The following is a 15,393-nucleotide window of genomic DNA, read 5'->3' on the forward strand; positions in this document are numbered from 1 at the left end:
CTGCCACCGCGCACTGGATTCCAGCCTGGGCAATAAGAACAAAACTCTCTCTCAAAAAAAAAAAAGGAAAGGTAGAGGTAGCTGGGATATAATCTCAGACATGGCATCATAAGACTGTGTTCAAGTTCCAGATATGCTAACTTGGGCTGGTCATCCAAGGGCTGGCAAGATCTCGTTGAGGCCATTTCCTTACAAAATTGTTAAAGGTTAAATGAGATACTGCTAAATGAGATACTGCACGTATAAATTATAAAGCACTTCTCAAACAAGAGAAGCTTGAAACTACCACAAGAAATGTGATGCAGCATGAGCAAGAGATGAAGTAAAGCACAGCCAAGCAGCAGCGAGGGGAAAGGTGAAGCTGAAAGCAAGAATATGTAGCAAACCTACGTCCACACCGTTTCTGTGATTTCCTCCAGCCTACTGGAGTGGAGGACGCAGATTCTGAGTGAGAGTAGATGCAAGAAGAACAAGAGGCTGAAAAAAATCTAGGTAAGGATTATTTTAAAATCTTTGGGGATATGCTTACACCTGGAAATTACATGCAAAATTTACATAAAAGTGGCATTTGACTCATTGGCGTGTTCTATTTTGGAAATGGCCAAACATTTCATTTTTATATTTTACAGATTTTTTTTTTTTAATATTTTGGGGTTAACTTTTTTTTTTTTTTCAGGTTCTATATTTTTAAAAGCTTAGGCTCCAGATAGCATGCCTAGAGCACGAACCGGGTAATGAAGGCATCAGTGGAACAGCCGCCCACTGGGTCCAAATTAAGCAGGGAAGGTCATGAACGAAGAAAGCAGTGAGGGCCCAGTGGGCACGCTGACACGACTGCAGATAAGAACAGGTGGAGGGGAAGGGAGTTACCATTTTTGGGATTTTGGAGAATCAGGAGACTCCTGGTAAGTACAGAGAAGGCGGCCGTGTAATTCCAGTTAAAGGGGTGGGACGTGCTCATCTTCCCAATTAGCTTTGAGCCCACAAAGCGCTTGTCCCTCATTGCCACCATCCACTGTCCCATTGTGACTAAGCATGGGCCCTCCGTGATTGACTGGTAAAAACAGGGGGTCCAATTTGTTCAGCTCGTTTCTGTTACACAGAACTATGGAGTCCTGGTTGACAAACATTCATTCTTCCCGGGCAGAGAAATAAAGCCTTCCCGAGCCCAGGCAAGGAGGGTGGCGCTCCCCGGGCCGGCTGGAATTGAAATTTGAGACCTCGGCTCCACGGTCTCCCGAACCAGCCCCCGCAGCGCGAGCCTGACATGCCCTCACCCCGGGAAAACACCCGAAGCCAGGGAGCCGCGGGAGTGCTTGTACCCCGCACGCTAGGCCTGGGGGACCTGTGAGCTGCAAGAATCTCCGGAGGACGAAGGGGAGACTCACGGCCTCACACCAGCGCGGAGGAGAAACGTCTGACGCCCCCGGGCGGCCGAGGCCTGGAGAGCCAGAAGAACGTCTCCCACGGCCAGCGCCGGGCCAACTGACAGTGCCATCCACCAATGGGAGGGCCCAGTCTGCGTTCGCGGGACCCGTTCGAGGGGAGAAGAGGGCCGTCCCTGCGGCAAGTCAGAGTGGTCCTGAGGCCTCTCTGGTCACCACGGAGATAGAGGGACAGTCCCTGTGAAACAGTGACGCCGGCTACACTATGCCGCTCGCTCTCAGCCTTGGCCTGTCCCTCCCGCCGCGCGCCGAGCCCTTCGGCCGCCCCGCCCACGGCCTTGTTAGGCCCGCCCCCCGCGGGAGTGGACTGGCGAAGATGTGGCGTCGCCAAAGCTTATTGGATGCTTAGTGGCGTCACTCTGGAGGGCGGCAGGGCCCGGAGCGGCGAGGGCCGCCCCTCTCGGATGGTGATTGGACTCGCCGGAGTAGACCGGGCTGGGATTGGTGCGAGGCGGGACGAGAGCCCGCGGGCGTCCCGGGCCCAGGCGCGGGGGAGGCGGTCGCAGCTGGGACGCCGGTGGGGGCGCTTCGCAGAGGGAAGGAGCAGGAGCGCCCCTACCTCATCGCGCGGGGGCGGGGGCGAGGGCAAGGGCGGCGCTCGTCGCGTGTGGGTCGCGGTGGAGCGGGCCGCGGGAGGGGGGTGGCAGTGGAGGGACCGAGACGGGCAGGGGTGACTGTTGGCAGCAGGACTAGCTGGAGACCTGGATCTGGAAGCGCGTCCGGGGAGGGCTTGCGGGTAGAGGAGGGCGTGGGCGTGTCTGGTATGGTATGCAGTGGAAAGGAGGGGGCCGTCCTCAGTAGATCCGTGAGTGGTTCCTTTGAGGAAGCTGCTTCTTCCCCTCTGCCTTATTATTTGTCAGCGAGGGAGTCCCCATGGTCTCTGTTCGAGTTCTGGAAACTTTCTCTTTGGGTGGGCTTAATCACCTACGACTTCATCGTAGAAGTGCCCGGGGCCTTTTCTGATATTGGTCACAAACGTGGGGAGTATGTCAGAAAACAGGAAGCCGCTGCTAGGCTTTGTAAGCAAACTCCCCGGTGGGACTGCACTTGGGAACTCGGGCAAGACTCACTGCCCCTTGTGCATGGGGCTTTTCAAAGCCCCCAGGCTCTTGCCTTGTTTGCATACAGTTTGCACCACGTGTCTGGAGCAGCTGGAGCCCTTCTCAGTAGTGGACATCAGAGGGGGAGACTCTGACACAAGCTCTGAGGGGTCAATATTCCAGGAACTCAAACCACGAAGTCTGCAGTCGCAGATCGGCATCCTCTGTCCGGTATGTGATGCTCAGGTGGACCTGCCCATGGGTGGAGTGAAGGCTTTAACCATAGACCACCTGGCCGTGAATGATGTGATGCTGGAGAGCCTGCGTGGGGAAGGCCAGGGCCTGGTGTGTGACCTGTGCAACGACAGGGAAGTAGAGAAGAGGTGTCAGACCTGCAAAGCCAATCTCTGCCACTTCTGCTGCCAGGCTCATAGGTAAAGATGGGACACTCCACCAGGTGTAGCTTAAGAGGAAGTACAAAGAGGTGTCACGACAGAAATCCCTTGGTGAGCAGATGAAAAGGAGAGCCTTCTCAAATACCGCGGAAAGTCAAAGAGCAATATAAGGATGCAGCAGCACATACTGCAGCACAATAGTTAACCCGGTCAGCCTTATATAGTACCTGTAGCAATAGCAATAGAGGTTTGCATAATCTTTTTCAATTTCCAAAGTGCAGCTACAGTTTCTTTCAATCATCGGTCATTCGTGTAGTGAACTGGGTGCAGGAGAAACAGGAGAATGAATGTAATAGCATAGATCCTGCTCTTGATCTTGTTTGATCTTGCAACTCTTACAGAAAAGCAGGCACCGTTCCCCATTTATTAATTGTGGAAACTGAGGCTCAGCAATGTTATGTGATTTGCCAGGGTCCTATAGTTGGTAAGTGTGTAACAACTGAGTATTGAATCTAGATCATTTTGACTACATTCCACTAACCCATGCTACCCTCCTAGAATAGGAGAATAGAATAGAATAGGTGATGCTTGGTTGGACCTCAGCTTTTGCTTTGTACCTTACTCTGGAGCTTGGTGAGGTGGGCTTGTAGCTGTTAATTGAAATGAAGACTGTGTCTTTTATGGCATTTGGTGAATAGGTTGCCAGATGGATCACTTTTGTCCCTTCTTACCTTCCTTACCCCATCCTAGGACACGAAAATATAAAATGACCACAGTTTTAAGGTTAGCCTAAAATAGATTTCAGGTTCTAACATCCATTTGTTTTCTGGCCACACTAACAGAACAAGTTTGTAGACTTCACTCTATTTTTAACTTGTAATTATGTGATAGTCCCTGCGACTGTCTTGCTGCCAGCCAAGCCAGCTGACCCTATTTTCTCTGCAGCTACTCTTCTGGAGCCAGAATAGGCATAAAAGCTTCCAATTGATATAATGCTAATGGAGGAACTCTGAACAGTCACCATGTTTTCCTAGGGATTTCCCTGAATCTCTAGAGGGCTATTACAGGAAAGGAATTAAAAAGAGAGCTTTGATTCTACTAACCATTGGTTTCACACTTTCTTTTTTTTTTTTTTTTTTTTTTGAGATGGAGTTTCACTCTTGTTGCCTAGGCTGGAGCGCAGAGACGCAATCTCGGCTCACTGCAACCTCTGCCTCCCGGGTATCAAGTGATTCTCCTGCCTCAGCCTCCCAGGTAGCTGGGATTACAGGTGTGTTCCACCATTCACGGCTAATTTTTTGTATTTTTAGTAGAGATGGGGTTTCACCATGTTGGCTAGGCTGGTCTCAAACTCCTGACCTCAGGTGATTCACCCATCTCAGCCTCCCAAAGTGTTGGGATTTACAGTTATGAGCCACTGTGCCTGGCCGGTTTCCCGCCTTCTAATAATGTTGATGCTGTCTCTTGAAAAAAATTCTAGCCTGCTGATTTGGGTAATAGAGGTACTGGACAATAGAAATGCTTTACAGAAATCTTGGAAGCAAGCTAGATGAGAATTTGTGTCAGGACCAGCTAGCTGCTTTTTAATTGCTTGGACTTGATTGCTGTGTTACTTGGCATGGTTTGGTGCTAGTTTTCTGCCATGCCCTCACTGCCAGCTTACCATAGGAAGCAGACTGTGGCTCTTGTCTAAACTCTTTGGGGAAAGTTCTAGCATGCAGTTGCAGTCTTGCAACCTTCTACAAAGGTATGTACCAAGCCAGAGCCCTGGTCTGTTCACGTTATGGTACACAACAGCCCTTTCAGGCAGGGTTTGTCCCCACTGTACAGATGAGGAACGGAAATCAGAGAGGATCATGCAACTAGAGGTTAGAGCAAGGAACTGAAATACAATTTAACTTCAGAGTCTGTGCTCCTAAAACCTCTCTGCCCAACTATTCCCAACTAGAATTCTTCCCTTATTTCCTGTTATTGACTCTCTTTGCCCCTAGGCGGCAGAAGAAAACGACTTACCATACCATGGTGGACCTAAAAGACTTGAAAGGCTACAGCCAGATTGGGAAGCCCATCCTCTGTCCTGCTCACCCTGCGGAGGAACTGAGGCTATTCTGTGAGTTCTGTGACCGGCCCGTGTGCCGGGATTGCGTGGTGGGGGAGCATCGAGAACACCCCTATGACTTCACCAGCAATGTCATCCACAAGCATGGGGACTCCGTGCGGGAGCTCCTCAAAGGTACTCAGCCCCACGTGGAAGCCCTGGAGAAGGCCCTGGCTCAGATCAAGATAATGAACAGTGCCCTCCAGAAGCGAGTGGAGGTAGTGGCAGCTGATGTCCGGACATTCTCAGAGGGCTACATTAAGGCCATTGAGGAGCATCGGGACAAGCTGCTGAAGCAGCTGGAAGACATACGGGTCCAGAAGGAAAATTCCCTGCAGCTGCAGAAGGCCCAGCTGGAACAGTTACTGGCAGACATGCGGACTGGAGTGGAGTTCACCGAGCACTTGCTGACAAGTGGCTCAGACTTGGAGATCCTCATCACCAAGGGGGTGGTAGTAGAACGGCTCAGGAAGCTGAACAAAGTTGAATATAGCACCCGCCCTGGAGTGAATGATAAGATACGCTTCTGTCCTCAGGAGAAAGCAGGCCAGTGCCGTGGCTATGTGATTTATGGGACCATTAATACCAAAGAGGTTGATCCAGCCAAATGTGTCCTACAAGGAGAAGGTAGGAAGGCATTTCCCATGGACACTGAGAGGATAGTGGACAGGGAGATGGTGTGTAAAGATTGGTGGCTCGTTCTGCTAGGAAGCCCGCCCTACTGACCAGGTTACCAAAGGTGGGGAGCTAAACTGATCTAAAAGACAGTGACCCCCACCTTGGCTCTTTCTGATTTGTTCTGGTTAGGGTACAGTTAATACTCAATACAGGAATGAGGCTTGACCCTTTTCCAGTTCAGAGAAGTAGTAACAGCCAAGAAATGCACAGATCATGTTTTGTTTCTATCAGATGGCAGAACAGACAGTGCCCGTTGGAGGTAACAGCAGCACTAGGGCCAGATGAAATTCTGCCTGCTCAGAGAGGAGCACGGCAGCCCTGGATGGCTCAGATCAAGTTCTGAAGTGGGTTTCTTTTAAGCCCTTTTGGTTCACATCAACCTTACTGGCATTTAAAAGGCTATGGTAGGTGTTTCATTTAATTGGGGGGAAATGCTTTCTTTTAACCAGCGTTTCCCTTTCTAGTGGAAGCATGTTATTTAAACATAAAGTCAGTCCTGTTAGGAAGATTGTATCTTAGAATCATCCGACTCTGACACAGGCATTCTTAACTGTTTGGAAGTCATAAATCTCTTTGAGAATGTTGTCTCCTACAGAAACACCCAGTAACTTGGACATACAATTCCAGATTTTTAGACTCTTCATAAGCCTTTCCATAGACCTTGTAGTAGTTAATGAACCCCAGGTTAAGAAACCCTGTTTGATCTGAATGCTGGAGTAGGGACTGTAGCTACTGGATGTCCCCCAGCACCTTGGCATGAGCTACCAAGTTGCAGAGGATCTCACAAGATGGAGGGTCGTGAGGCTGGTCAGCTGTACCGCTGCCTAGCGCAGCAGGAGCCGGAGCCTGGCTGGGTGGTTTTGGTGTTACTAGCCTCTCTTACAGGGTCTAAAGGTTTTCTTCTTTAAATACCTAGGTCAGCCCTGAGTATTTTCAAAGCCTCCTAGGACTGAAGGTAAGGTCCAGGATCCTTTGTGATCCAAAGCAGCTGCTAGCTGAGAAGCAGGCTCACCAGGAAGGACTCCCAAGAGGTGTAGTCTGGGAGGCAGAAGGGGAGAGAAAAGAAAGGGAGCCAGGGTGGTTACAGTAAACAGGAGAGCACGACCCTTTGTTCTGAAGAGAAAAAGCAAGATGGACATGTAGTTGCTGCAGTTTGCATTTGAGGTGAGGATCAAGTGTTTATCTTTTTCAGATCTCCACAGAGCCCGGGAAAAGCAGACAGCCTCTTTCACCCTGCTTTGCAAGGATGCCGCAGGAGAAATCATGGGCAGGGGAGGAGACAACATTCAAGTTGCCGTTGTCCCTAATGACAAGAAAGACAGGTTTGTATGACACGATTAGGTGTCATGGATAACAGGCAGTGAGGAAACTGGAAACATGAGGACCTTTAAGATATTGGGGCTGGGCGTGGTGGCTCACACCTGTAATCCCAGCACTTTGGGAAGTGGAGGCAGAAGGATCACTTAAGCCCAAGAGTTCAAGACCAGCCTGAGCAACATAGCGAGACCTCGTCTCTACAAAATTTAAAAAAAAATTAGCTGGGCGTAGTGGCATGCACTTATAATCCCAGCTATTCAGGAGGCTGAGATGGGAGGATCCCTTGAGTCCAGGAGGTCGAGGTTGCAGTGAGCCGTGATTGCACCGCTACACTCCAGCCTGGGCGACAAAGCAAGATCCCAGCTCAAAAAAAAAAAAAAAAAAAAAAACAAAAAAAAAAAAAAAAAAAAAAAAAAAAAAGGATACTGGAGTGTAACTCAGTGGTTACATGTTACCTCCCCATAATGCTATGAAAGAAATGTTATGTGACCAAATGTGTTTTCTTGTGTGGGTTTTGTATTCAGTTCTCTCTCAAAGCTGTGGTCTGCCCCTCAGATTTTCATCTAAAGCTTTAGAATAGATTGAAAAATCTTCTATGGTTAGGATGAATGGTACCCTTTTCAAAATTCAGCCTCCCTTTGCTACTAAATTATGCCTGGAGCATGTTTATATTTCTCTGGAATTGGAGTATGGAGGAGGGACAGCAGAGCAAGAGGGCTCAACGGAAGCCTGTTGAAAAGGACACAGTAATACATTCAAGGAATCTGTCTGAATATCAGACTACATTGGAATCTATGCTGTTTACTTTCTGTTGTATAATTAACTTGTGAAGCAGATGAAGGAAGCACCCTGTTTGGGGTTATTTAACATTCATATTGAATGGAATGGTGTAGTTTACATTCTGAAATAGTAGCGACTGAAGCTGGCTTGTGGGAGTGAGTGGTGGTTTTTGACTCTTACCTCCATTCAGCCCAGTCAGAACGATGGTCCGGGATAACAAGGATGGGACATACTACATTTCCTACACCCCCAAGGAACCTGGCATCTATACTGTGTGGGTCTGCGTCAAGGAGCAGCATGTACAGGTAAGACTGGTGCACCTGCCTCCCTGAGCTCCCCTCACCCTGGTCCTCTGGGTGCTATTGTCTTAGGATCTGGAGACATTTCACATAGGATCAGCTACACAGAGAGACTGAATAGAATTCCCTGGTATTCTTCTTCACTTCAGAAACAGCCTAGATTTTGCTACTCCTCTTCTTAGAGGATGCTGTTGACCATAAGAACCCTCTATCTCTGCGTCACTTCCTGGCAGTTATGCTTATAGTTTATCCTTCTCCCAGTTGGTTTCTTAGGATTGTTAATATGGAGAAGATGTCTTGATCACAGGAGGTGATCTGCCAACAGACAACCATGCATATTCAAAAAATATAATCTAGCTCAGGATTTTCCTGCTTTGTCCAGACTGGACATGAACACAGCTGGGAGGGTTATGCCCCCTCCTCACAACCAACTAGTGATCTATCTGCCTAACCATCTGCCCATGTCATTTTCTACTCTGTTTTACATAGAGGTTTTTCTGTTACTATGGTTACTATAAACAAACAAATATATCAAACAAGTTATGTTACCATGGTTACTATAAACAAGTAGAGCACTTTCTGCTTTAGAGATTATGAGTTTTTTAAAATTGGGTGACACTCACAGGTCCAGCGGAATCTCTCCGCTGACACTGTCATAGTCAGAGGTTTCCCTCCACAGAAACCAACACTTGACGGGGACAAGAAAATACCATACAGCATCATGATATGTTAGGCTTATGACTTACGGACTTAGGAACACTCATATTTAATGGCTATTTATTGTTTACCTAATTATGGTATGTCAGGGACAGGCTATGCGTTTTTACATACATTATTTCAATTTTCTTCAAAACGACTCAGGCACAGGGATCATGGTCCAATTAGACTGAGAGACCAAACTTGCTACAATGCACGGGAAATGTAGCAAAATAGGAATTTGAACCTGTTTCTTTGAAATGCCAAGTTGTTTTTTAACTGGATTGTAAACTCTTTAAGATGGGAAAGTTAAAATCTGAAAGACTTCTAAGGTGCTAGGCTCTCTGCTTTGTGTTTCTCCAACTATGTGGCTCTCACATAAGGACAGGCACATTGCAACTTATTAAATATTTAAATTGGGCATGATGATGTGCACCTGTAATCCCAGCTACTTGGGGAAAATCATCTAAGCCCAGGAGCTCAAGGCTGCAGTGGGTTATGGTTGTGCCAGGGCACTCCAGTCCGAAGACAGAGTGAGATCCCATCTTTAAAAAAAATAAATATTTTGTGTTTAACATGGGATATAAATTAGAGAATGAAAGTTATCCTTAAAGGAAAGGAGGCAGATGGGAGTTACTAATTTGAGAATTATTCGCTGTACACATTTAACCTTTCTCCTTTCCATATGTCTTCACAGTCCCAGAATAAGTGGGTGAGTAAACAGATAAGTCACGTCCAGGATGGAAAGAAAGAGGCTAGCTTGGTATGTGAGGAGAAGAGGCACATGGCTGAGAAATTGGAGAAGGGACCACAGGACGTTCTATCTTTGTGGTTGCGACATTCTACTTATTACCCCTGAGATTCCTTAAGAATTGAGATTGAGAATCCTAGAGAAAAGTCAGTCTGAGATTACTGATGTATTGAATGACCTAGATACTTACACTTCACACAAGGATAGAGTGAGGCAGAATCCATTAAGAAAAGCTTATGCTTACTGTAGCATGGGCTTCTGCTTTTTCTGCCATCTTGCACAACAATCCGCAGCTAATACAGATGCCACTGAAAATGGAGGTGCTGTGTGACTCCTGTCAGTGTTCAGCAGGTTCAGCCACACGGAATAAATCAGTACCTCCGTTGAGTAATTAGCATCTGTGGTGAAAAGCATGGTGGGAGGGCTGCGTAGACTCTGTGATGCTTCCACTGCATCTGTATCTGCACCCTTGCAGCTGAGCAGGGTTCTTGTCCTCTAATGTTTCTCTCCTGCTGTCATCGTGCCTCAAAGCGCAGGCCCTGTGCCTGACTCTGTTTAGCACATAGCGATGCTCGGCACATCCTGTAACTCCTAAGTTGCTGTTCTTTGCTCTTGGTCTGAACGCTGAAGGGCTCACCATTCACTGTGACCGTGAGGAGAAAGTACCGCCCACACCCAGGTGTGTTTCACTGCTGCACCTTCTGCTCCAGTGGAGGCCAGAAAACCGCTCGCTGTGCCTGTGGAGGCACCATGCCAGGTAAGGAGAAAGCACTACCCTCTGGGCCTTTCTGCCAGCAGTGGAAATACAGCGACAGACCCTCCCCTACCACACAGCCACTAGACATTTGGACTTAGGCTCTGCTTCCAAGAAGCACAGTCTATGATTGTAGAGACACCACTGTTGTAAAAGTTTCACTTAAAGCTTCCTTGTTCTGAGTGGAAATAGCAGGCATAAAAGCTGAGTTCTGCTTTGGTACAGCTCCTGTGAGCCCTGTGCTTCTTTGTTGGATTCTCAGTTTGTCTGTCCCTTTCCAGCAGCCTGAGCAATGTGAGAACTGTGGACCCATCTTATTCCTTTTAAAACCTTAAATAAATTCTAAAGGAGGCATGACTTGGGGAGTGGATGATTAAACCAATTGAACAAGGTCTAGGTCTTTTAGGGGCAGGGAAAGGGTGGAGTCAGTTTAGGTAAGGGATCTAATACTTTTCTAAAATAATTATTCTATTGTGTTCACTCTAATAATGGGCCATAATATAGGCTTTGTATCCTTCTGTATAAACACTTCAGGATCTACTTTTTAATGTTCACCAACCTACCCTTCTTTATTTCAAGGATTTTACAGTTCAAGTCAAAACCAATTTATTTTATTTAATGTGCAAACTAGTTTGCCTCCTTCAGGTGGTGAGTGTTATCACTACAGCAGTCTTAGAACTCTGGCTAACATGAGTTGGTTTGCTGTGATCAATTCTGAGCGTCCTCCTGACTGCAGAGCAGTTAGATAGCTTGTTCGTGTTGCCAAGATTTTCTTAGGTATTTTCACTCCCAGGAATCTGCATGTTTTCAGGAGGTCTAATTTCCATAGTGACTGCTGGACTCCACTCTAATAGTCGATTTTTTTTCCTTTCCTCTTTGTACCATACAGGTGGGTACCTAGGCTGTGGCCATGGACACAAAGGCCACCCAGGTCGTCCCCACTGGTCCTGCTGCGGGAAGTTTAATGAGAAGTCTGAATGCACGTGGACAGGTGGGCAGAGCGCACCGAGGAGTCTACTTAGGACTGTGGCGCTCTAAGGGGTTTGTGCTCAGCCTGTTAAAGCTGCAGTCAGCACCACTTCAGATTTCCAGAGGACCCAGAGCTTCGTTCATTCTAAAGAGACTGATAAAATTAAAAACAAAGTGCCTTATCTTACATTGGAGTTCAAGTGCTTTTGTTACTGATGGTACTTGTGGATGCTTGAGCACAAAAGACCACCTCTACGTTTCTGTTAAAGGTAGGTTGGCAACGTTCTTTCTCTACCACAGGACACTCCTTTTCATTTTGTACAGTATGGAGGTATCTATTCCATTGGAACTGAAGGGTCATGGGATACTTTAGTTCCTTATTTTCTGATATATTATAACCTTTTTCATTTTTCTCTGAGCTACACATTATTATTTCCTCTAGAGATTAAAAGCTTCCTTTCATCCTGTCCACTTTTTGTTAGCGGTGGACTTTCGGTGGATTTACTGGTACATATTTTGTGATTGTGATAATGTGGTCTTGTTTTGGTGAGTGTCTCCCTCCTTCTTCTCTACGCCATGTCAGTCTTCTCCCCCAAAGCCTGAAAGATTACTCTTTGGTCAAGGGCATATTGGTGTTGAAATAGAACCTCACACATTTATTGCTGTTCTACTCATGCCAGAAAAATCTAGATACCTTTAGGCCTCTCACATCTGTTTTTCAGTAGAGTACTCTTTAGAGTAGTTTTCACTTTTGTCTCTATACCTGACAAGTTAACTAGAAGTTTTGACTCTTACTGTGCCTTCACTCATAATGTGCCTTCTTAGCTGCTAGAGAATTCTCAGGAGAGGATGTACACTGCACTGGTGCCTCAGCCCTGCCAAGGTCTTCACTCTATATATTTTGTTCTGAGACTTGATTTCTTATATAGCAAAAAATTTGGCATGTATTAAATATAATTACTGAAATCTGCATTGTAAGATCCCTTAAGAAGTGGATGACTCATTTGAATGGTGAATTGGGTCAGGCAAAGGAAATGAAATAATTAGATGATGACTGTCAGATCATGGTGGAATACATTTCCTCCTTGAGGCTGACAGACATGGGCTACATTGTAGCCATAAATACTAAGATATTCTCTATTCTCACCCTTTTCTGGAAACATTCCCTTCAGCCTCTTTCTGTAACCCAAATCTGATCTTCTCTAAACACATTCCTGCCCCTGTCAGCTTCTCAAATTATTAGCTATTTGCTCTTCCTCAATCCTTCTGTCACTTGGCCCAGAAGTATATGTCCTTTTAGCTTATCAATGCTGCTTTGAGATGAGTGGTTCTTTTTTTTTTTTTTTCACTCTCTTTGTGAGACAGAGTCTTGCTCTGTGGCCCAGGCTGGAGTGTAGTGGCGCAATCTTGGCTCACCGCAACCTCCGCCTCCCAGGTTCAAGCAATTCTCCTGCCTCAGCCTCCTAAAAGTAAGCTGGGATTATAGGCACATGCCACCACACCTGGCTAATTTTTGTATTTTTAGTAGAGATGGGGTTTCACCAGGTTGGCCTGGCTGGTCTCAAACTCTTGACTTCATGATCCACCCACCTTGGCCTCCCAAAGTGCTGGGATTACAGGCGTGAGCCACCGTGCCAGGCCGAGATGTGAGGTTCTTAACCAGGGGTGACTTTGCTCCCGAAAGGACATCTGCCAAAGTCTCTCTCAGAGACATATTTAGTTGCCACTACTGGGGCAAGGTGCTACTAACATCTCTTCGGTAAAGGTCAGTGATGCTACTAGTCATTTTACAATGCTCAGGACAGCTTCCTGAAATAAAGAAGTTCAAAATGCCAGTGGTTCCGCTGTTGAGAAACCCTGTTATACAGCATTAGCCATACTTTTTTTCTAAAAACAGCCAGCCTTGAAGCGCATGCCTTTCAGATATACAGCTTGCCATTCCTCCATGGTTTGGCCATGTACTGAGCCCAAATCGTCCCCCCTCATTCCTTGAAGAGTATAGCATCAAGCTTGCTGTGACTCCGGTACAACTCCTTATCAATCTTGGGATAACTCATTGTCTACATAGATTTCTTAGTTCAGTGACCATTTCCCCAATGTTATTTTTCCCCTACTTACATACCCTAGATCTTGATTCCAACCACACCCTCTGCATAGTCTCAATTTCAAGCATCCTGCAACCACAGCCTCCCACCTTTCCAGCTCACCCACTGACTACTAATTCTTCTACCTCCTTGGAACCTACAATGCAGTGATTCTACTACCTTCCTGTTGTTCCTCACCCACCTCAGTTCCTTCCCTTCATCCTTCCCAACTTAGATTCTACAGACCATCACTATAATCATTCTATTGCATAGTCTCTGTCATTCTTGCCTGGTGTAACTCCAACTCAGGTTAGATCCAATCTTCCATCTAACCTAACTGAATGATCCTGCAAAAAAACAAAAGCATGATTAGTCTTACTTTAAATTTATGACCACTAATTTCAGTGGGCTCTTAGCATTGCTCAGTAGCCCGAAACATCTCCGCAGTCCATTTATTTTCCCATGCTTCTAGACAATTCATACTTTTTTCCCCTCTAACTCCAATTTCTACCCCACCTCTACTCTGCACTAATGACCTTGCCAAGAATATTCCAGATTCAGAGGAGAATTTCCCTAGCCTTCCTACCACATGTACACATCTACCTAAATTCCTATCAAGAGCCAACTTCTATTCTGTATACTAAATCCCATTCTATAACTACTTCCCAGGAACATTGCTCTAGTAATTTCCCATTCTACTGGATTGCTTATTTCAGAAAATAATCATGATACAATATTCCCATCTTAAAATACAAATTCCCCTTTTGTATTAGCTGGCTAGGGCTGCCATAACAACACTACGGACTGGGTGGATTAAACAACAGAAATTAGTTTTCTCACAGTACTGGAGTCTGGAAGTCCAAAATCTAGGTGCTGGCAGGGTTCTTTTCCGGTGAGGACTCTGTCCTTGGCTTGCAGATGGCAGCCTTGTTTCTACATGGCCGTTCTCCTGCGTGCATGTGCTCTTGGTATCTCTTCACATGAGGACACCAGTCCTATTGGATTAGGATCCCACCCACATGATGCCGTTTAACCTTAATCACCTCCTTAAAGGGTCTTTTTCCAAATATAGTCGCATTGGGTGTGAGGACTGAGTTTTGGGGAGTACAACTCAGTCCATAACAATTTCACATGCCCTTTAGCAACCTCTCCACTTTTCTGCTTCTCTTTAAAAGCACCTCAAAAGAATTGTTTGGTATCTCTAGTTTCTCTCTCATTCTCTATGAGATCTAATCCAGTCAGTCTGTCATCCCGAAGACTCCACTGAAATAGCTCTTGTCAAGGTTACCAGTAAACTCCAGGTTACAGAATCCAGTGGTCAGTGCCCGATCTTTATCTTTTTTTTTTTGGCCACCCAGTATCAGAGAAATCTTTTAAAAGATTTTTATACATTTTTTAATGCATTTTAAAATATGTCAGCTTATGTCACTCTTTTGCTCACCACTGTCCATTAGCGTCACATCTTAGAAAAGTGAGTCTTTACAGCAGCATGTAAGACCCCGCATTATCTGGATCCCTGCTCTTACTGCCCACCTGTCTGCCTCCATCACCCTATTCCAGCCAAACTGGCCTGCCTGGTGCGCCTTAAACTCTCCAAGTATATATATATATGCGCACACACACACCCACACACACATTTGGAGACAGTCTCTCTCTGTTGCCCAGGCTAGAGTGCAGTGGCACAGTCTCAGCTCACTGCAGCCTCTGCCTCCCTAGGTTCAAGTGATTCTCCCACCTCAGCCTCCGGAGTATCTAGAACCATAGGCACACCCCACCATGTCCGGTAAATTTTTTGTATTTTTTGTAGAGATGGGGTTTTGCCATGTTGCCCAGGCTGGTCTCAAACTCTGGCCACCTCAGCCTCCCAAAGTGCTGGGCCAACACATATATATTCTGTTTGTTGTCTGTCCTCTCGTACTAGATTGTAAGCTCTGTGAGGGCAGGGATTTGATATTTTTAAACTACTATACTGACCCCATGCAGGACAATTCCTGGCACGTAGTAGAGACTTAATATTATATAAGTGAATAAAGATCTGATTGGTAGAATTTTTAGTTTGGATCTCCTTGGTATCTGTTTTTACAAGT

The 15,393-nt window shown here is 46.3% G+C and overlaps 1 protein-coding gene across 1 annotated transcript; it reads left to right on the top strand.

Moving 5' to 3' along the window:
- The first annotated feature begins 1,866 nt into the window (after window positions 1-1,866).
- Window positions 1,867-12,176, top strand: TRIM45 (tripartite motif containing 45). The gene is made up of 6 exons (XM_017524181.2): window positions 1,867-2,919; window positions 4,872-5,605; window positions 6,849-6,978; window positions 7,944-8,058; window positions 10,130-10,256; window positions 11,143-12,176. The coding sequence occupies exons 1-6, from the start codon at window positions 2,432-2,434 to the stop codon at window positions 11,289-11,291; spliced, it is 1,743 nt and encodes a 580-aa protein (XP_017379670.1). The 5' UTR covers window positions 1,867-2,431; the 3' UTR covers window positions 11,292-12,176.
- The last annotated feature ends 3,217 nt before the right edge of the window (window positions 12,177-15,393 follow it).

The sequence above is a fragment of the Cebus imitator genome, unplaced genomic scaffold (genome assembly GCF_001604975.1).
Source record: "Cebus imitator isolate Cc_AM_T3 unplaced genomic scaffold, Cebus_imitator-1.0 Scaffold32, whole genome shotgun sequence".
In the NCBI taxonomy this organism is placed as follows: Eukaryota; Metazoa; Chordata; class Mammalia; order Primates; family Cebidae; genus Cebus; species Cebus imitator.

Excerpts from the sequence above, each read along its gene's own strand:
- TRIM45 (XM_017524181.2), top strand. The coding sequence starts at position 2,432 with ATGTCAGAAAACAGGAAGCCGCTGCTAGGCTTTGTAAGCAAACTCCCC. Across the intron at positions 5,606-6,848 it reads ATGTGTCCTACAAGGAGAAG|ATCTCCACAGAGCCCGGGAA; the intron begins GTAGGAAGGCAT and ends TATCTTTTTCAG. Across the intron at positions 10,257-11,142 it reads CTGTGGAGGCACCATGCCAG|GTGGGTACCTAGGCTGTGGC; the intron begins GTAAGGAGAAAG and ends TGTACCATACAG.